Raw genomic sequence first — 20450 nt, 5'->3', positions numbered from 1 at the left:
GTCCCAACTCTGGATACTCATATTTTGGCGGGTTTAATAAATTGGTCCATATTTCTAGAAATGAGAGCTGCTCCATCCAAAGTGGGATGGATGCCGTCTCTCCTAACAAGACCAGGTTTCCTCCAGAAGGTTTGCCAATTATCTATGAAGCCCACATCGTTTCTGGGACACCACTCAGACAGCCAGCAATTTAAGGAGAACATGCGGCTAAACATGTCACTCCTGGTCTGATTGGGGAGGGGACCAGAGAAAACTACATAAAAAAAAAACTAAAGAGCTTTCTCAAGAGCTTCACAGCCTTATTGCAGCAAAACAACCTGATTGCACTGGTTACAGAAGAACCAGTTCCCAGTGAGCACTGTTGGGATCACAATCTTCAAGCTAGAGAAAGACCTGAGCCAGTACAACCGTTTCCAAGAAAACAACAAGTGATGTGTTCAAGTGCCATGGCCTGTATGCACGCTCACCACGCAGTGCTCAGTAGCTGAAGAAAAGGTGTGTTGTAGTGCTGAAAGCTTGTTAAACAACATTTAGTCCAAAACTGAACTCTTTTGATGCCACAATACAAAAGGTGAAAAGACACTGCATATCACCCATAAACACGATATTAACAGTGAAGTCTGGAGGTAGGAACATCGTGGTGTGGGCCTGTTGTTCAGCATACGTCACTTGCACGATCTGATATCGTCGTGTTGGTGTTGTTCCCAGATCATCATACTAAATGTTGTTCCAGGATCAACATTGCAAGTGACCAATCAGGATGTTGTGACATCATACTTTTGCGACTTTGGGAAAAACCACCATAAAACGAGAAACTGTACTTAAGCTGCGAGAAACCGCCTCTGTCCATCGATCAACGCACCCTGACCCTGACCCTAACGGTAAGCAGAATTGATATTGTCCTTGCAACATTGGAATTTCATAAATGCACGAATGGCTTGGCGCGCAAAAGAATAACGTCACAACAATGTGATTGGTCACTTGCAATGTTGAACCTGGAACAACATTTTCATGATGATCTGGGAACAACACCAACACGACGATATCAGATCATCCACGTCACTTCATCTCATTTACTTGGTCAAAGGCTTTCTCTGCATCAACACACAGTATAATCTCTGGCTGCACAGAGAGAGCTGAGGACAACATTCAAAGAATCCACGTCTTCATATGATAAAAACAGTTTGTCCTGGAGATATAATAGAGGGAAGCATTTTGAGATGATTTGAACCCTCTGGGGTCCAGGGCTGTCTTTAAAAACTGTTTTCCTCGCCTGTTTGGTATCATTCTTTTCAGTACAACCTCACATGACTGAATTTACGGTTGTTGTTTTTTTTATTTTGATATGTTGTATTAGCACAATTGATCTAAAATCAGTCAAAAAAAACATAAAATCAGAGTAGAAACAAGTTATACTTTTTACTGTAAAAACCACAAACATGTTTAATGACTCATAACTTGAAATACAAATAGAAACTGTACATTTTAAAAAACTATGCACAAGTTTTAAAACAACACAGTCACATGCAGCTATTACCTAAAAATGCAGCCAAGGCGGGGGTTTTTTTTTCCAAACTTTTTACAGAACAATCAGGTGTTCTCCATCAAATAAGATTTTTTTTTTGCTTGGAGGCCTGGAGTGCCTGGGCGTGCTGTTTTTAGAAGACTTATTTGTATAGTATTCAGGAAAAATGATAACAGTACCCTGTGTCGTATATTGAATTTGGGTACTGTTGCACTGTGCTGCATCATTGTAGGGTCTACCTTACCATGTTTCACATTGAATGTGGAAGAAGAAACTAATGTGGTTAGGAGGGACTTTTTATTAAGAGTTAGTTACTGTCATTATAAATGGCCTGGATGGCATGACAGGCCACTCCAAATAGTTTCTGGTTATCCAAAGTTAAGAAGAGACAAATGTCATCTACTTTGTGCAGAGAGTATCAGTTCATACATATTTAATATCCAGTTCTTTCTTTCCTAATGGGCTTCCAGATAGATGAGCATTGCATTCATCAAATACACGTTGTAGTTCAGGCCTGTCATGTTGGAGGGCCAATCTAAATGCTGTCTCTAACCAAAAAGGCATAATGAGTATTTGAATCTGTTACACTGATTGTAGTATGGAATAGGAATAGGTCATGGATGACAATTCAGTTGGTAAAATACTCTCTGTCCAATTTGAGGATGCACTAAGATAAAGATTTCTAAAACATTTCCAAAGAATTTGCACTTTTATTTATAATGAGTACATAAATATATACCCTGTTACTAAATTCTGCTCACCACAGTCTTTTTACCAATACAGTAAAGATATTGGCACATCAGACATCACTTTCTGGCACAACTACGGCTCTCGTCTGTGTCGAGAGTTGCACCTGATGCATGGATTCTCTGCGGTCCAAAAACTATGTGCAGATCAAGTTGAAAATTCACAGCAGGCCAAAACGACCCTTAGGCTACCAGTCCTCTGATGGCCAGTCCACCACTGGTTATATGTATGTGACAGCACGTTGCAAGGTGTAAGCTAGACAGCTGACATGAACAAGTGCACGACTAACTTCAGCTGATTGTGTGACTATAGCAGCTCAATGTGAACTCTAAAAACTCAGATCAGTATCCACTGTGTTAGGAGCACAGGGAAAGAGGCACAGGCAGAGTGATGCAGAGAGAAAAGAGGGATACGAAGCTAGTTTGTGTGTGTGTGTGAGGGAGAGAGAGAGTGAGGACTAGGACATCAGCAGATGGCATCAGTGTCTGTAAGGCTGCAAGAAGAAGAAGACGGTAGCAGGGGAAAGAGGGAGGAGAACGTGTTTGCTGTTCACTGCCTGTCGAGATATTTGGAGGCTTCAGGACGATACCTTTTAAAATTTAACAACAGAGCTGGGTGAGCCAAGTTATTTAGTGCGGCACTGAAAAATAATAATAGCCTAATAATAAAAATAGGTAAGCCGGGTAATTAATTTTAGCTGTATCTATCACAACTGTTATTTTCGCATGATAAGGACTTTTGTTATATCCCAGTTTTTCCTAATTGTTGTGATATCTTGCACAATGATATTATGATGGTTCTTATGTGTACAGTCAAATTTTCTGCTAAAAATCCAAAGTTTTGTTCTAATTCGGGGATTTTTATCCTCTAAGGTTTAAAGCCTTGTATCTAATTTTTCTTTCCCCACCATTAATGTGCAGGACAGCATGCTGACTTTGCCATTTGATGAACAGTCCTCCAATCAAACCATCAGTTCATTAAGGATGAGTTGGACCTCTAACAAATTAGTCAAATTGATTAAGCCAGAGATTGACAGAGCCCTAGAGGAAAGCCTTGAGACCAGGAGGGAGGATGAACTGAGGAATGCTGAAGTGAAGGAGGAGGAAAGTGAAGCAGGAGATCCAGCTTGGCTCAGAAGAAGGGCTTCTCAAAAAAAGAAACTGAGCCACTCTCGCCTGGACCGGGTTCGACTACGACGGATTGAAGCGAATGCGCGGGAAAGACACCGCATGCATGGACTTAACAATGCATTGGACAGCCTGAGAAAGGTGGTCCCCTGTTATTCCAAGACACAAAAGCTGTCCAAAATAGAAACCCTCCGCTTGGCCAAGAACTACATTTGGGTTCTCAGTGAGATCCTGAGCACTGGCAAAAGGCTGGACTTGCTCACATTCGTCCAGACTCTGTGCAAAGGTCTCTCTCAGCCAACCGCTAACCTTGTCGCTGGCTGTCTCCAGCTCAACACCTGCAGCGTCATCTCACAACCCGACGAGGAGTCATTGTCTCTGTACGCAGCCTATCATCACCATCCTGGACCCGAGGCTGGGGGCTCCGCTACAGCGGGTAGCGGTAGGTCTCTGCGGCCCTTTGGCTCTTTCTGCAGCCCCTTTGAGTCTCTAAACGACAGTTCCTCTCCAGAAAGTTCTGAGTCTCTGGATATGGGGACTCTCAGCCCACCCTTCAACTTCAGTGGGCTTTTCACCCTCAAACACGAGGAACCGGTTGACTACCGAAGTTGTCACAATGGTCTCCGCTATTGTCCCATCAATCAGGGCTGCAGCTCAGACCTTGGTCCCTATGACATCCAACTCCGGGGACAGTTTTACCAGGTGCAGGGGGAATTAAACAAGCCTTTCCATAATTAATAAACAGCATATAAATGGATGTGTTAAGAAAGTCAGTACTGGCAACAATAACGGGAAAAAAACAACTAGGGCCGCATGATGAGAAAGCAGTAAGTCATCTTCATTGAACTGTCTGGGGACAACAACCTGTAATGTGACAGACACAGACAAACACACACACACAAGGAAAACATGCAGAGTCCCATAATAATACTAATAATAATACTAATAATAACAATAATAATAATAATCTGTGTTAGCTGCATAATGATTTTTTCTTCTTGTGGGCCAAATCGCTGAAGGTTTTATCCAAAACACATGAATACTTTTAAAATATCAGGGCATTTATCCAGAACTTTGCTCCCTGAAACTACATTTAAATTGAATACACAGCCATTTCTATGCTGTTTTTCCTGCAGCTGTCATGTTGGACGAACAGAAGAAATGTGGTGTGATATCGTAATCCTCATGTTTGCTGCTGCTCCCATTCCTCTCTGTTTTGCTTTACGTTGTAAATTATTATAAGGATGTCAAATGCCTTTTGTAGGCTGTGTTTCTGTAACTCCATTTTGTTTGTTTTTAGCATCTACTGGGTGAATATTTGATGGTGAGCTGTTGTTCTGCACTACATCTTTACCACATTTGTCACAGCTTTGTTTTCACTGACAAATACATGATAAGAAATAATATTCTGCTGATGACAACAAGTCTTTATGAGTGTTCCATTAATAATGTTTGGATTCAGTGTGTTACACAACGATGAAAGTGTCAGTGTTTCAGCAGCTTTTCACAGCCAGCCTTTTGACTTGAAGCAGGTATACACTGTGTATATGGACGTGTATACTATGTTGAACTATGTGTACTATTTACTATCATTTAAAGTCTTATTATGTTCCTTGTGATTGATGTTGTGATTTGGCACTGTGTTAAAATTAAATTAATTTGACCCAAATAAATGTAATAACAATAGTTACTGTTTACTTGAGCTTAGCATTAACAATTATATTTGAAGTCTTGATTCTTAAATTCTGCAGATGCAGACATTTGGCAGATTTGGCTCTAGTGGTCAAAGGGAAGATTTACATGCAAGGTCAGCACTTTGAGTGAAATATAATTGTTAACTGGTGTTATGTTAATAAAACTCACATATCATAATGAATTGCATTTAAAGCAGTATGTGACTAATGTCAGATTTTACAGTGGTCATGCACTAAACATTGACGATAAACTTCTTCCCAGCTGTTCACATGCTCAATACATTTAATGAACAATTTCCTCTTCCTGCAATTTTTAAATGTTCCATCTATAGAGGGAAGACTGACAGGAAGAGCTCTACTACACAGCTCATTATAGGAGCTGTGTAGTAGAGCTTCAATGTAATCAAGTGATTCAACTAAAACCAAGCGCAATATAACAGATGTCAATTGTTTCCTAAATGTATCGATTTGCTAGTATTCAGTACTTGTTTCCATGGTAAAGTGTAGTTTCCACTGAACAGACCAAACAGAAGGACAAATAAATGTTTAACTAAAAGATTTTTTTGTGTATTATTCCAGCAGGTAGATGCTCACTCTTTGTGGCCACAAGAGACAGTTTTTTTGAACTGATAAATTCCAACAGTGGCAGATAGGAAATTTACAGTCCACATGAGACTGTGAGAGAAAGCTACAAAGATTCTCTTAACCCGTCTTTGAAGAATCATTTGCTTTCCTTTATAGTCCCGTGTAACAAGCAAGTTCACAGATAGACAAATGTGTGCAGACTCAGTGTTCGCTTCTTCTTTTAGCATTTAAGATTTTTGCCACAAATTGAGGATCACAGACAAAATCAGACACTGAATATCCTCTAGGAAATTCCTAATGATCAGCTTTTGGATAAGAGAGTTACTGTGAAGCTCAATGTAGGGATTTTAATTTTATTTAGATGGTTCAAGATGCTAAACCTCTGAACACAGAGGCCCTCATGGGATGTGGCTGCAGCAAGTTGCACCATGTTAACAGTCAGTCAACAGGTGATTTGCATTTTATATCCGAGTCACTTTGGGATGAATTCTCCTCCCTCTGCACCCAGAAGAAGTCATCCTGTTTCTGTAGTTGGCACTGTCCCACATTTTGTTTTGGCAGGATTGTCGTGTGGAATCCTGTAAAGGTTTAGAGAAACACTGGGGCACTGTTACTATTATAAATTTAAACTACTTCCAGCTTCCATCACACATCCACCCATCCATGCATTCATGTCATCATTCTTCACTTCTGTTTTAACTTTTCAATTTTAAGCAATGGAAAAGCGTGATACAATCTTAATCTTGTGTCTTTGTCTTAGAAAAGCTAAGCTTTTTTTTTTTGTTATAACAACTTAAATATTTATCCAAAAAAGGGGAAAAAAAGTTTGCTTTGTCTTTGTTTATCATGGATTAGGATGCCAATCCAGCAGTATTTGAACTACAGGGGAGTAAGAGCCTGGCTTTTAGTATTCCACTTTATCTAATTTGAAGAGTGTTTGAAGTAATATCAATCAACCCACTCCTCCATGGTCTGGGATCAGATACAGCACCAGGTCTTGTCAAGAACATCGTTTCCTGATATTTCGAACTACTCAATAGATTAGCAGCAACTGCAACGCAGTATTCAATCAATCAATCAATCAATCAATCAATCAATCAATCAATCAATCAATTTTATTTATATAGCACTTTTAAAAACAACAACTGTTGACCAAAGTACTGAACAATAAAATAATCAGATAAAATTTAAAAGGAAAGTAAAATGAAAGATAAGCAAATAATGAGAATAAAATAATGACAGACTCATACAGAATTAAAAGCTAAGGAGTAAAAATGGGTGTTTAAACGAGTTTTAAAAGTGATGGAGAGGTCCTGATATGTAAAGGCAGACTATTCCACAGTTTCGGAGCAGTCACAACAAAAGCCCGATCTCCTCGAGGCGAGATGACTCACGGAAATCGCACGGCCCATGACAATTCTGTTTATCACAGGTAGCAGGTAGTAAAGGGTTTAAAGTTCACATCAGGCCAAAGGCTTCCACCTCCAAGGAGATACATAAATGAAGTATACTGTAGATGGCCCCATGTACAACCAGTTGTTCACATGGGGATAACACCACCTTTGTGGAGGGTTCATTCAGCAGTTTACTGAAAAGCCCGCTACAGCGCCTGTGGAGGAGCTACACTGGAGACCTGTCTGATGACGGATGGGGAAGGTAGCCAGAAGTGTGGTGCTACCAGAACATTCTGTAGGAAGTGCTGTTTGTGTTTATTTGTTTTATCTTTGTCTAAAATTTAAATTTGTTTGATGGTCTGAAATATTTGAGTGTTACATATCACAGAAAGCAAGAGGTAATGAAACTCAAGGCTGTGGCAGCTTTGAGCCTCTACAACTCTTTCACAGATAATTATCACATTTGCTGCTCTTACACACAAAGTACACAAAAGAAGACCACTGTGTAAGTGACCTAGTGGCTGTCACAGCATGTGGCTGAGTTAACACTGTCTGGCATTAATGACAGCAGAGGTCCCACTAAGCTAACACAGTAGTAATAATGAACGTGGGACTCATTTAACATATGAGCCTGTGAGAGCTGTCAGTGTGTAAAATCTTTGTAAAAACAAAAGGACATAGTACAAGATCGAGGTAGCTGAAGACAATCAATGATCCACAGCGAGGTAATACCTAACAAGAACAACAGAAACCCTCATCGGGCAGAATGCTCCTTATTTTGGGCTCTTTCAGAAGATATCTGTTATGTGTAACTACGGCTGGACTCAGAGAGTCTCAGAGAGCAGAACACACGGAGACACGAGGGTTTGCAATGAGGAAACGTATTAACAGTGAAGAGCTATTTACAGGCACAGTGTATTTACAAGGCAGGATGTGTATAGAAACGCAGAGCTGGGACGAGCAGGAAAAACCCACACTGGTGGCGCACTGGATTTGGTACAATCTGACAATATGAATTCCGGGAAGTTATTAGAAGCCAGACTGGGCGGCACGGAGAGTGCGAGAGGTGGGATGCTGGGATGTAAACTAAAACTCGGTTCAGCCCCAATAAATATGATCTCCACAGGCTGTAGTAGGCAGGCGAGCAGGTACACAGGCACACCTGAAAGGACAATACTCAGACACTAGACATGTGTCCGCAGCTCCTTAAGAACGCTTCTGATAAATAACAGGTGTGCCAGAGGCTCAGTGAACCGCCGCCCACCTACCTGTGCCAAAAAAGGAGACACAAAACCAGACAAAGACAAAAACAGCACACAACAATAATCCGGCTCCTAATAATATCATGTCCTTCTGTTTATTCAGCTTTACAATGTGTAACTGTTTTTCAGCTTTGAACGATGTCACTCAGCATAAGTAAATTCAGAGCCACCTCTAGCCCGCTCCCACTCCCCACCCCTCTGCATGCACACACCACCCCAAACATTAATGGACAACAAAGGTGTTGTACAAATAAACTTCATTTTGTTTGACTATAACTAACTTTCAGTAATAATGTTAGTAACAAACGTAAACTGTAATATTTAAGAATAATAACAATATAATAATGTTATTAGTAATAGCAACAACAACAGTAATATATACCATGATAGTGAACTAGTGCACTTACATTTGCCAGGAGGCCTTTTTAAGGGCCTTGAAAAGCCTTTTAAAGTAGTTGCACATACAAAACCCCTGATATCATCTTGATGATATCATAATGATTTTGTTATTTTTTTAATAAAATATCATGTTGTTTCACAGCCAAAAAATTGTGTAACAACAAAATGGTGTGCACACTTTTCCTTCTGTCAATCTTTGATCTGATTGGTTGGCCGCTAGCTTTGTCTTTGGGCCACAGATGATCCAAAAGGCCCATCTGGCAGCCTTCTCAGGGTGCTGATTAGTAATGGATACAGTCCACTGTATCCTTCCCACTGCCTATACCAACTCCCTTGGGTGTCTTGTACGTGCCACCCACTTACAAGCTGGGCACATGGCAGCCTTTTCTGAGCAGCTTTCCCCCAATAACCACCGACACACATAAAAACATAAATAACAAAAATTAAATTGTTTTCCAAAAAAAATTGGTTGCTTCTCTTCAAAATATAGGTTAACCAGCTGCGATAACTCAGAGCTCACATGGTTAAATTGACTCAGCAGCGGTTGAGTGCTTTGATATGACCCACCAGGTGGTATCAGTGCATCATTTTTGTTTTCATTTCTTATTTTTCTTTCATTTTGTAATGTTTTGATTGTATATTTTGTAATTTTTGTAAAGCCTCACGTAACTTTGGACCCTTGCACATCAGCTTTGTTTGATTTGTTTGTTTTTTTACATTTCTGACTGAACTTAACCTGCTCTCCCTGGGTTAAACAGCAGTGGGTTAAAAAGCTGAAAGAATAAGAACTTAAACTGTCTTATAGAGCATAGTTTTTCTCTCAAACACACCATTCATTTGGCTGTGTTGGTGGTTCGTGTTTTGTGTTTTCTCTCTCTTAACATATTGTAGTTTGTAAAATCAGTTGTTTTGCTGCTAATGACCGGTCTGATGCTACCAGTATGTGTGAATGTGCACAGACAGACCAGGAAACCCTGGGCTGACTCGTTAGGTAACAGGTCTCGTGACCACTTACCCCAACTGCTGAAATTAGAGTAAATGAAGCCATACGGGTATTCTGTAGCTACTACTCTGTAGTAGAACCCTGTAAAAAGTATCCTTCATTAGGAAATAGACAGAGATTAATTTACAGATTACTTTAGTTACCCTGAGACAGTTTACATGCTGTGTTTTGTGGAAGGTAGCTTCATTCAGTCCTGCAGGTGTCTTGTTAGTTCAAGAATTATGTGTGATTTTAGACGTTTTGGTGACACCTAGTGGTAAAAATTAAAAAAAAGAAAGACATTAACTTAGGGTGCTATCAAAGGTTTCTAAACTGAGTAAAGGCACCTGGAACTATCTGTAACAGTCATAATAAGAGTTACTTTGTTCTTTACTGTCATCACCGTAGGACACACTCAACATTGTTTTTATGAAAGGGAAAGAAATATAAAAAATGAAACAGTTTCGAGTGATACTGTCTGTAATTGTCATTTTTTTCCGTTTCACACCATAATGTGATGATATTCAAAAGCAGGCTGTGAACATTTAATCTGGCTTTATGAAAGGCAGGAGTTACACAAGATAACCTCTCCACCAGGAAGAGGGAATATATGCGGGATTATGTCAGTATAACAAACATTTTCACTATTTATTCCTGATTACTATGTTAACAGGATATAATGAAGATATAGTTTTCCCTGATAGTTTTCTTTTTTATGACGTGCTTAAAAAAGCACAATAATCTTCAGGACTCTACTGTTACCACAGCAGACCCACATCAGTATCATTCTCTGTTTTGAAGGCGTCTGCTGTGCACATGGATTTTCTGTGCTTCTCTTCTCTTCACGGTTATCAGGAAAGGTACATTTTTGGACTGCATGCATTGTGCCTTTTAATTCCCATTTCCTCTTTCTAACTTTAGGGCACACATTACTCATAAAACTGCTCATAAAAGAAAATCACTTTGCATTTTAAAGTCAGCCTATCAGCTCTTCCTGCCTGCTGAGGCCTGCTGCCATTAATGTTCATGCAAAGTGTCCCTGATAGGAAAGCCACTTTGCAGAGACAACCCGACATGCTACTTTACTTTACCAAAACTTTTCTTTACCGCCCCCCCAAAAAACACAACAATATTTCAACTTCCTATCAGCAGGAAAATCAGAAACATTCAGAAACATTTTGTAAAAACTTCTATTTTTATTATAAATATGAAAGAAAAATTGTGTATGTTTCTGTTCTGTGTCCTGTCTACTGTTTGTTTGTTTGTTTGTTTGTATATGTGTCTTTTTGGCTGCTGTTACAACCAAATTTCCCCTTGTGGGACAATTAAAGGATTATTCTATTCTATTAGGACATAAACTATGTAACCAGCAGAGGAAGTAACAATTAATTAAAAAATAAACAAAACACTGATGAGAGCGAGATCGTTTCACACAACTGCACGTTTTGCACAATTATATATTTTTTGTAACGCTCTTAGAATAAAGCTTTACGACATATCTTGGGGAGGAGTACAAAGACATTTTCTTAAATTTTCATGTGGATGTACGCAGGCACACACTGATAAAATAAGAGCAGGAAGTATTCAAAGGCATTAACCGCTCAACCAGAAAACAGTATTTCCTTGTAGGGCTGACAAGTCTAACCAAGTCATTTGCATGTCCCTCCTTTGCTCAGTCATGTTTACAGTGTGGGAAGAGAGCGCAATGAAAACTGCTCTCTGTGCTGATCCAGTTATAGGCTGAACTGTCTTGGTGCTGGTTCCACAACAATGTGAAGCCTGAAATTCACACTGGTAAGTCATGTGTACATCAGTCTATAATTTTGTATACTTCATACTGATGTTTTGAAGTTTCTCTCTGCAGTTGTCTCCGTCCTACCTTCCTTTCATGGCGTTTGAAGGAGCTGCGGCCAAAAGGGCCAAACTCATTGCATCCAGGGTCCACTGGGGAAACACGGGCCTATGTGTTTCCATTATAGACCAGGACACTCACGGTATGGAAACTAAGTAGATGCACTTTACATACCAAAATTAAAGAATACTAGTTGTTTGCCAGTTTTATTCTTGTTTGCCTTAAATCTCATGTTGCTAATATAAAGATAACTAAAGATGAATTAGAATAATAGTTTTCCAGATTATGCTTTACTTTTCTGACATGTAACCCACAATACGACCAAGTTGTTTCCAGAAATCGCCACATGCTTTTTATTGTATTAGAAACTATGTCTTTACTGTTAAAGTGTAAATTTAAAATGACCATGTCAGTTCAACTGTTACTGTTATGGTGCAATCTGTTAGTGGAAGCTTCCTGCTGCTGTCTCATTGTGTTTACTGTTAGTGGTTGATTGTCAGTGGTTCCTTTATAATTTGCTTGTCCACCACAGGAAATCCAAGTCAGGACAGTATTGGGAAGTGGCTCAGCACCAATGTCACCCAGTGAGTATCAAGGCATGAATATAGACTGCTTTGTCATTGTAAACAGTTAGCAATCAACCTCTAAGATTACAAAATGCCACTTCACTTATTTGTAGTTTTGTCACATTTTAACTTACCACGCAACCCAATATCATAGAAAAATGTATAATAAACACAGCATTTCACGCCTCTTCAAAACACGAAATGTACATGCCTGCAGAAGTTGCATTACCAGCAGGGAGAGATGATATATTTAAAGCCAAGAAGTCAGTAGTGAACAAAAGCATATGAAGGGGTCCTCATTGTCAGAAACCATTAAGCTAAGGGACTGATATGTACATACATGTAAATGTGATAATAATGTCTGTAATAAAAATGTAATAATGCGTTCCCATTATTATGTTCATGTTGGCTTGAAAAAACATATCTCCCTCTGCTGGCAACATACTGCAACTTCTGCAAGTGTGTCCATTTCATGTTTAGAAGAGGCACGGCGTGCCTATTACACGCTTCGCCGTGATATCGGGCTGCACCACGTACTTTGCGGTGAATTTTTCACACGCCTAGTTGGGAACTGTTAAGCCCAAAATACAATTATTTTTTTTAAAAATTACTCATCTAATGAGTGACTAAGCTAGGCAGCAAAATTAAGGGTTCAAATAAAACATTTTGGAGTCTAAATTTTACCAAATAGTGAATGAAAAATATTTTTTTCTTTTTAAATCAAATCCCAATTACCCAGAAAACGTGTGTTTACCTGGTCACACCCTCGGGTGGTTTGTAATGATTCACAGAAAGTATCCTGGACTTGGTCAGCTCTTCTCTCAAGAGAAATGTAACATTTTTGTATAATGTTGAAATATGAAATAAATCCTTTTATGGGAGAATGTATGTGAAGACCCACTTTACTGATTTACTTGGCTTCATACTAATGCAAGAGGAAAGGTGATCATTGCAACCTGTAAGTTGCCAACAACACCAACAGTTTTATGTGTTCTTCCAGACAGTACAGACAGCTGGTCAGGTCTGAGGACTGTTTTTTAAGAGATAACGAGTTTTCATTGGGGCACTGCGCAAAAATGTGAATTAAACAAGGACAAAAGATGAACTAAGTCACACTGATCAATATGATTTCAAGATGTCACCTCCTAACATCATTGTTGTTCTGTTATGCTAAGAGCACATTTTAAGAAAGTTCAATTTTCCGGAATACTTTACAGTTCTAAGGAAATAAACACAAATGTTTCCTGTGGATGGTAGTCAGAGTTTCATTTTGTGCGTCATAGTTTTTATTTAATTATTTGATCATGAGAAACATCCACATCCTCAGGTGTACTCAAACTCTTGACTAAAGTGGAGTAAAACACGAGCAAAATAATTTTAAATAAAACGATTTACTATTACTACTATACAGGTATTTACTATTTAAAGAAATATTAAATACTTGTATAATTTACCTCATTTTTGTCATATTTTTGGAGGAGATTGAAGATGAAGATGGAGCATACTGTTGCCACCCTTCAGACACACCCAATGTTTATAAAGGATGGTGCCCAGGACAATATTACCGTATACTGCCCACATTATGTGTGCTTAAGTGGACTACTTATGATGTAGCGACTTGGCTTTATTTTATGAATGAAATAAAAATATAAATAGTTTATTTTTAGCATGAAGACGAGCTGCAGGGTTATTTTAAGAGCATTTTTAGAATATGGTAGGTGGTGATAGTAAACGTATCCCCAACCCAAACCGACTCAGTGTAATGTTCTCAGAAGTGATGGAAACTTACCTCTGTGTGTGAGTACTCTGTTCCTCCTTCTCATAAAATGTGACCTGTGTTTGCAGGGAAGATGCAAAGCAAGAGCCACTGCAGGAAGACGCAGGTACGAACAATGGGAATCCTTCTGTTTCTCTTTTGGTTGTAAGCTATTTCACGCCTTCACTCTGGCTCAGCTGTATATTGTTTTATTCTTTGTGTGACTTTGTGTTACAGAGTGGTGAGTACTTTGTCTGTTTGGTTTAGATTGTTTCTGTAGTCATCTAGAGACCTTTTAAATGAGGCAGAGCGCTCCGCCTGCAAATACGAGCAGAAAATGTTGGTTATTCTATCCTGTAGAGTATACACTGCAAATCCTACATAGACGAAGCTGTCTGATCAATAGATGTTGTTCCTGCTGTCGTATGTTTTTTATCCAGTCTATTTTAGATGATCCAGTCTAAAACATCCTTTGCTGTTTAATGTTTTAATGAGTTTTTTATACAAAACGGTTGCCACAGTCATCATTATGCTTTTTACTGAAGACTAAATGTATAACTACATTTGAACTAAAACTGAAAATTTGGTGCCTTGGAAATTAAAAGCTGTACCTACAACATGCATACTTTTATGCATGTTGTTGTGGAGTAGTATGAATTATGTAAGCCATACGCTTCTTGCCCCACCCCATCCTGAGGCAAGCCTATTCAAACAGCATGCAAATAGTGGTTGAAAACACCATGGGAACAACAAATGGTCCTTATGCCTCTTTCCCACTCCGGCTCCTCGCCCTGAAGAAAAACATCCCAGCTGGCTATTGTGTCTGTAATTCAAGGCACTGTTGTTTTTTTGTTACATGTGTTTAAATCAAAAGAACCTCACACTATTTTTGACTATAAAAAGTCACTCAGACCACAGTGATTCTGTGGATTTTGCAGAATGATGAGTTTGGGCTACAATACTTAGAGAAGAAAATATAACTTTAAGAGAATAAAAAACACTGGTGACTGGTCATTCGTTCCATTATTATACAACAATCATGAACTAGAAAGCGAAAATTTCAGAAGAAATTTCAAGTGTGCCTATGCCGCTGCTAATCAGTGTAGTTTGCCATTCATACGGCTACAGAGAGCAATACTCAGCAGAGCACCCATTCTCCACCATGAACTATGGTGAAAACAAACACTGCTCACGCCTCACAGATGACAGCTTACAGTTTTGTGTAAAGATGAAGTTACTTCGTACAGCGCCGATTTGCAGACGCTGTGCACACAGGTTCATGAGCAGAAGTCCCATTGTACCACGGCAGACCCGACAATGTTTGCATGAACACGCTTTGAAGCATTACGTTATGGACCACTTTTCACACATGGTTGGTTTACCCACACAGCCGGCTGTAGCTTTTCAACTCACAGCCCGACTCCCTAATGGTCCCTATGCTTTCCTACACAAAATAAAAACCAACCAAAAGACAATTCACTTACCTAACTTTCTAACGAAAAACAGGAGAAAACTTAATCAACAAAAATGGCTTCTCACACCTACTAGGCTGCTGCAGTGAAGAATATGAACAAGGTGAACAAAATACACGATTGCTACTTGACAAAACTATTTACAACTATTTACAAAATTGAGGTACTAATGCCAGACACACACATGAGGTTATACTTGCAAAGCAATTTGGCAAAGACACTCTACACAGCAACGAATCACAAACACAGGTTCTTTGTTGGATGGTGGAGGTTAGGAGAGAGAAGGGGCCAGGTGGCTGTCATCTGGTGGTTAAATACTGGAGGTGATCAACCAATTATCCAATCCGAGGATAGGCAGAGACTCCACCCAGCTACTCAGCAGGCACGCCCAGGTGTCCACCACCTGAGAGAGAAAAGGGGAAGAAACCCACAGCCATCCTCTGGTGGGAGGAGTCACACATAAAACAAATACAACACTGGATCATAACAACAGAAACCTCTGAATCTCAGCTAAAATGTCATATAAACCATTTCTACAGCTAAAAAAACAACAACGAAAACAAGCCATGATTAAACGAGCAGTTACGTAAATGTGCACAAGTCTGCTAAACAAACAAAACTGAACCAGAAATCCTCCAGACTTCATGTAACCGGCTAAAGAAAGGCTGGTTATCTTCCAGAGCTATCACCGATTCCAAACACCAAGTTTCACCACACTACGACTAAAATTCACTAAATAAGCCTCAAAAGAAGACCATAGAAACACACAGCGGCGCAAATGCGCTAAGACAGAAATTGGCTTACCGTCCCGATTTCCTCCGTTATTTTTGCTGGTAGCCGGTAGCCACGTGATTATCAGCAGTTACCACGCCTACCTAGCCGCATCAGAGCCGTTTTCGTCAACAACCTCCATTTTAGACGCACCTACAGACACATGACTGGACAGACGTGACATGCAGTAAATCTGGGCCCACGTGGGTTTTGCCCTTGCAACGTCTGATTGGTTGAAGTAACGTGAACGTGGCATCGTTACTGTGATTCTATTGGCTCAAACGATTAAAAAGAGGTGTCAATCATGCAAATTAGCCAAAAGAAACCAAAGTTACAGCCCCTCAGATTTTAAAGGGCCAGAGGCCAATTAAAAGCTCCATGCGCACGGCAGAAAAGGGCCATTGCCATGTAAATGTGTGGTTAATTCTTCAAAAAATATATTTAAAAAAAAAAAGCATTTTTAGGCCTGTTAATAAAATTAATCAATTTCTGCTCTTAAATACCTAAAAAATTCAACTGGCGTGGTGTCCAATTGTGTGCCAAAATTGGACATTTTTGTACAACGTCTGGATATTCATGTATTGACAGGGCTGTAATTTTTCACTGTTTCACTTTACAAACATAAATCTTTGCACAGATGATGTTTATATGTTGGTTACTGAATTTCTGTAATGAAATGTGAACTGAGGCATATTTTTAAAAGGGTTATATGGTAAAAATTTAAAAAAAAAAATTAGGCAAGGATAAAATCTACTTAGTTTGTAATTGCAGAGAAATAATCAATTAAACTTGGGCATTGCATTTTTGAGCAGGAAGCTCAGAAACCCCTTTGGGGCTTAAGAGGCTAATCTCCCATGGGACTTTCAGATACAGACGGACAAAGTGCTAATGGCTAACCAACCAGACATAGTGGTGGCCGACAAGCAGAGAAGGAAGGTCGTAATCATAGATGTAGCTATACATGGCGATAGCAAGATCAGGAAGAAGGAAGACTAGAAACTCAAGAAATACCAAGGTCTGAGAGAGGAGCTTGAGAAGAGGTTGAGAGTAACAGTGGCAACAGTGGTCCCTGTAGTAATCAGAGCACTCTGGGCAGTGACCCCCAAACTGGGTGAGTGGCTCAAGCAGATCTCAGGAATGACATCTGACATCTCTGTCCTAGGAACACAAAGATACTGCGCACACTGTGATACTTTTTCTTAAGTACTGGTCAAAAGTGTTCCAAGGAAGGAACAGTGGTGAACAAGCGAAAGGGTCATGAGTGGCCAAGGCTAATTAAAGAGCAAAGGCTGGTCCGTATACAACTGACAAGTTACTATAGCAGCTCAAACTGATGAAAGAAAGAAGGTGACCTCATCTGATGAATCACATTTTCTTTTACTTCACGTGGAAATGAATCGAATGAAATGAATGTTTGTAAAAGACATGGCACCAGGATGCACTATGGGAAGAAAACAAGCTGGTGGAGTCAGTGTGATGTTTATGTATGGCTGGGAGTCCTTGGCTTCAGCCATCCATGTGGAGGTTTCTTTGCCATGTACCACTTACCTAAACATTGTTGCACTATTCCATGGAAACCGTATTCCCTGATGGCTGTAGCCACTTTCAGCAGGTCATTGTGCAAATTTCCCACGCGTGGGACTAATAAAGGTTATCTTATCTTATCTTATCTTCCACAAAGCATAAATGTCCATGGAGGCTACAGCCCACAATTCACAGGACTGAAAGGATCTGTTGCTAACATGTTAGTATCAGATACCTCTGCACACCTTCAGGGGTCTAGTGGAGTCCATGCCTCACTGGGTCAGGTCTGTGTTAGCGGCTAAAGGGGGACCAACCCAATATTAGGGAGATGGTCATGATGTTATGCCTGATGACTGTAACATAGTTTACAGTTCAGTTGTACAGTACATTTACATGTACCATGTTCAATTTTAAACAAAAAATAAGTTATATTTAAATGACAATTAACCTCCTATATTCAGGAGGAAAAATGAACCTTTGAGCTTGACAGAAATAATGATTTGATTCATATTGCAACATGGAAAACATTTAATTGTGAGATTTTTTCCATTTCGACCCGGCCCTGTGAAAATACTTACTGTAGAGATGTAGACATTTTTGTGATTTCATGTTCCAATCAGTGAAACGGTATACTTTTATCTAAGTGTATTTGCTTTGGCTGCATGGCTGAAATAGAAAATGGAAACTGCATTTACACTTTTTGCACTTTTCTAAATGTCTAAATGACCATTCAAAGACATTCTTACTGTAAACACCTAATCTACCTCCCATTAATGGCCAATTAAAAATCACCAATTAACCTTACATGCATGTCTTTGGACTGTGGGAGGAAGCCAAAGTGGATGCTTGTATAACATTCATTTTCTCTTGGGGTTGTCTGTAACTCTTACACACAACAGGCCCTGACACTGTTGATGCACATTGCCATAGTATTTTCTGGTTCTCATAATGCTGTATCCCATTTCCCCTTTAGGGCCTCTGCAGAGGAACCCCAGCAGTGACGATGACTTGGCGCTGGGTGTAGAAGGTAAATAGTGTCATTTCCTGGACTTGTAAGGCAACATTATCAGCAGGGATTCCTTACAAGCACACTTCCGCAAACAGAGCTTGCAGTTTAGGAAACTAAGTCATTGATTAATCTTTCAGTGTATATCTTTCAACACCAGCAGAAAGTTGCCAGAATATCTTGTGTATTTATACTGAGAGACACAGAGTTGCTGTGGTGTGCAAGTTCACACTTCACCACAACTATCTCAGTGTTTAGCTCATAGAAATCAAGACAGACTTCCTTGAGTACAGATTTCACCATTTTCAAGTTAGAAGTTTAGTCACAAACATGAACTACAGTCATCATAAAAAAAATCTGACATTTGGTGTACCAGGATATAAAAAAGGGTCATTTATTCACTGCCAAGTCTTAAAATGAGGTAACCTCAGAGAAGCTATAAGAAGGACATCATCATCATATCAGTGTAATGGTGTATTGACTTTTTTCACACTCTGCGTTTGCATTTTGGCTTCATGTGTGTTAAATAAACAATGGCACGGTGAAATATGTAGTGTGTTGTTGCCCATCTGAGGTAAGACCGCACACATGATTTTCTATTACAGACTGATTATTAAAACCATGTCCTGTACTTTCTTTTTATTATGTGTGTTTGCACTGTTGTCTTGATCTGCGGCTCATTTGCTAATGACCTGTCAATCAAAAGTCAGGAAGTTGGCTTACTCGTATAATTATTATCATCAACATGGTTTATTCAGTATAACATTAAACAAACAACTAAGCTCATAAAATCATCATAAACGGCTTTACTGAGGTTTCAAAGCAAGGAAGCTGAGGATATAATGATCAAAGAGCTACAGACCACCTTTGGACTGAGCATTACAACACATGGAAATGACTGTTTCTGACACCATGCCAGAGTGAAATGGACTCCTAGTCTGGGAGAGGGAGGCAGGGGCAAGTGCCAAAACTTAAACATCCTCCAGAAGAAAAAAAGGTGGGAGGGTGAGGGACAGAGAGAAACACTTTCCTAATATAGCTCAGGGACTTTTGACAGCAGACCTTTACAGGTTGTACCGACTTTCAACGAGCAGCAAATGGAGATGTGTTGTTTCTGCCTTCCTGATGTTTCTGTCTGTGTTTATGTCATTTATAGCTCCACATGCTCCATTTGCTTTGCTGTTTGGCTAACATGACCTTTCTTCCCTGCAGCGTCTTTATATGCCAAACAAGGAGTGAAGACGGTCCAGGAGTTTTTGCGGTAAGGAGATGGCTCTTGATCATTTTTCTGTCAGTCATACAGAACCACACAGACAGCAGTAGAGATGGAGTCTGTTGTGACACAGCACAGTGCTACATTTAAAATGTATTTACAGAAGAATACGTCATAATCAGCCAGCATAGACGGATGAGTCTGTTGTTATGTTATCAGTGAAGGTGATTTGAATATGAAAGTTTTGATCTTTTTAAATCAAAGACTAACTATTGATGATGCTTTTAGAGGTTGGATCAAATTTAATATGGTGAAATTTAAGGTGGAAACTAATTGAGGTATGTGCCAAAGTTTAATTTCTCCATGAACAATATTTTAGGGTGCACAATAGCAATAGTAAGATGTTTATTATAGTTCAGAGCTAAGGAGTTTCCAAATCTGACTATAACCGGCCCGGTGGCATGGTAATTAGCTCTGTTGTCTCACAGCAAGAAGGTTGTGAGTCCGGCTGTTTCTGTGTGGAGTTTGCATGTTATCCCCATGGCTGTGGGTACTCCGGCTCCCTCCTACAGTCC

General features: G+C 39.6%; 2 protein-coding genes across 4 annotated transcripts in view; both read left to right on the top strand.

The window, feature by feature from the left end:
- Positions 1 to 2812: 2812 nt before the first annotated feature.
- Positions 2813 to 4651, top strand: LOC116320084 (neurogenic differentiation factor 6-A-like). Of its 2 annotated transcripts, none has more exons than XM_031739599.2 (2): positions 2813 to 2887; positions 3193 to 4651. In XM_031739599.2, exon 2 carries the CDS (start codon positions 3199 to 3201, stop codon positions 4135 to 4137), a length of 939 nt encoding a protein of 312 aa, XP_031595459.1. In that variant the 5' UTR covers positions 2813 to 2887; positions 3193 to 3198; the 3' UTR covers positions 4138 to 4651. The 2 variants fall into 2 exon arrangements, with proteins under 2 accessions (XP_031595459.1, XP_039473706.1); XM_039617772.1 differs by having other exon boundaries at positions 2819 to 2946.
- A 6755-nt stretch (positions 4652 to 11406) lies between these two features.
- The window catches only part of itprid1 (ITPR interacting domain containing 1), a 29833-nt gene continuing 20789 nt past the window's right edge, over positions 11407 to 20450 (top strand). For both annotated transcript variants that reach the window (XM_031739577.2, XM_039617554.1), the window contains exons 1-6: positions 11407 to 11509; positions 11580 to 11709; positions 12100 to 12151; positions 13979 to 14016; positions 18630 to 18683; positions 19875 to 19923. In XM_031739577.2, coding sequence (XP_031595437.2) covers positions 11604 to 11709; positions 12100 to 12151; positions 13979 to 14016; positions 18630 to 18683; positions 19875 to 19923 — 299 coding nt within the window. In that variant the 5' untranslated portion in view covers positions 11407 to 11509; positions 11580 to 11603. The remainder of the gene's footprint in view (positions 11510 to 11579; positions 11710 to 12099; positions 12152 to 13978; positions 14017 to 18629; positions 18684 to 19874; positions 19924 to 20450) is intronic.

The sequence above is a fragment of the Oreochromis aureus genome, linkage group 9 (genome assembly GCF_013358895.1).
Source record: "Oreochromis aureus strain Israel breed Guangdong linkage group 9, ZZ_aureus, whole genome shotgun sequence".
In the NCBI taxonomy this organism is placed as follows: domain Eukaryota; kingdom Metazoa; phylum Chordata; class Actinopteri; order Cichliformes; family Cichlidae; genus Oreochromis; species Oreochromis aureus.
Note: the sequence above shows the minus strand (reverse complement) of the source record. Positions and strands in the feature narration are given on the sequence as shown.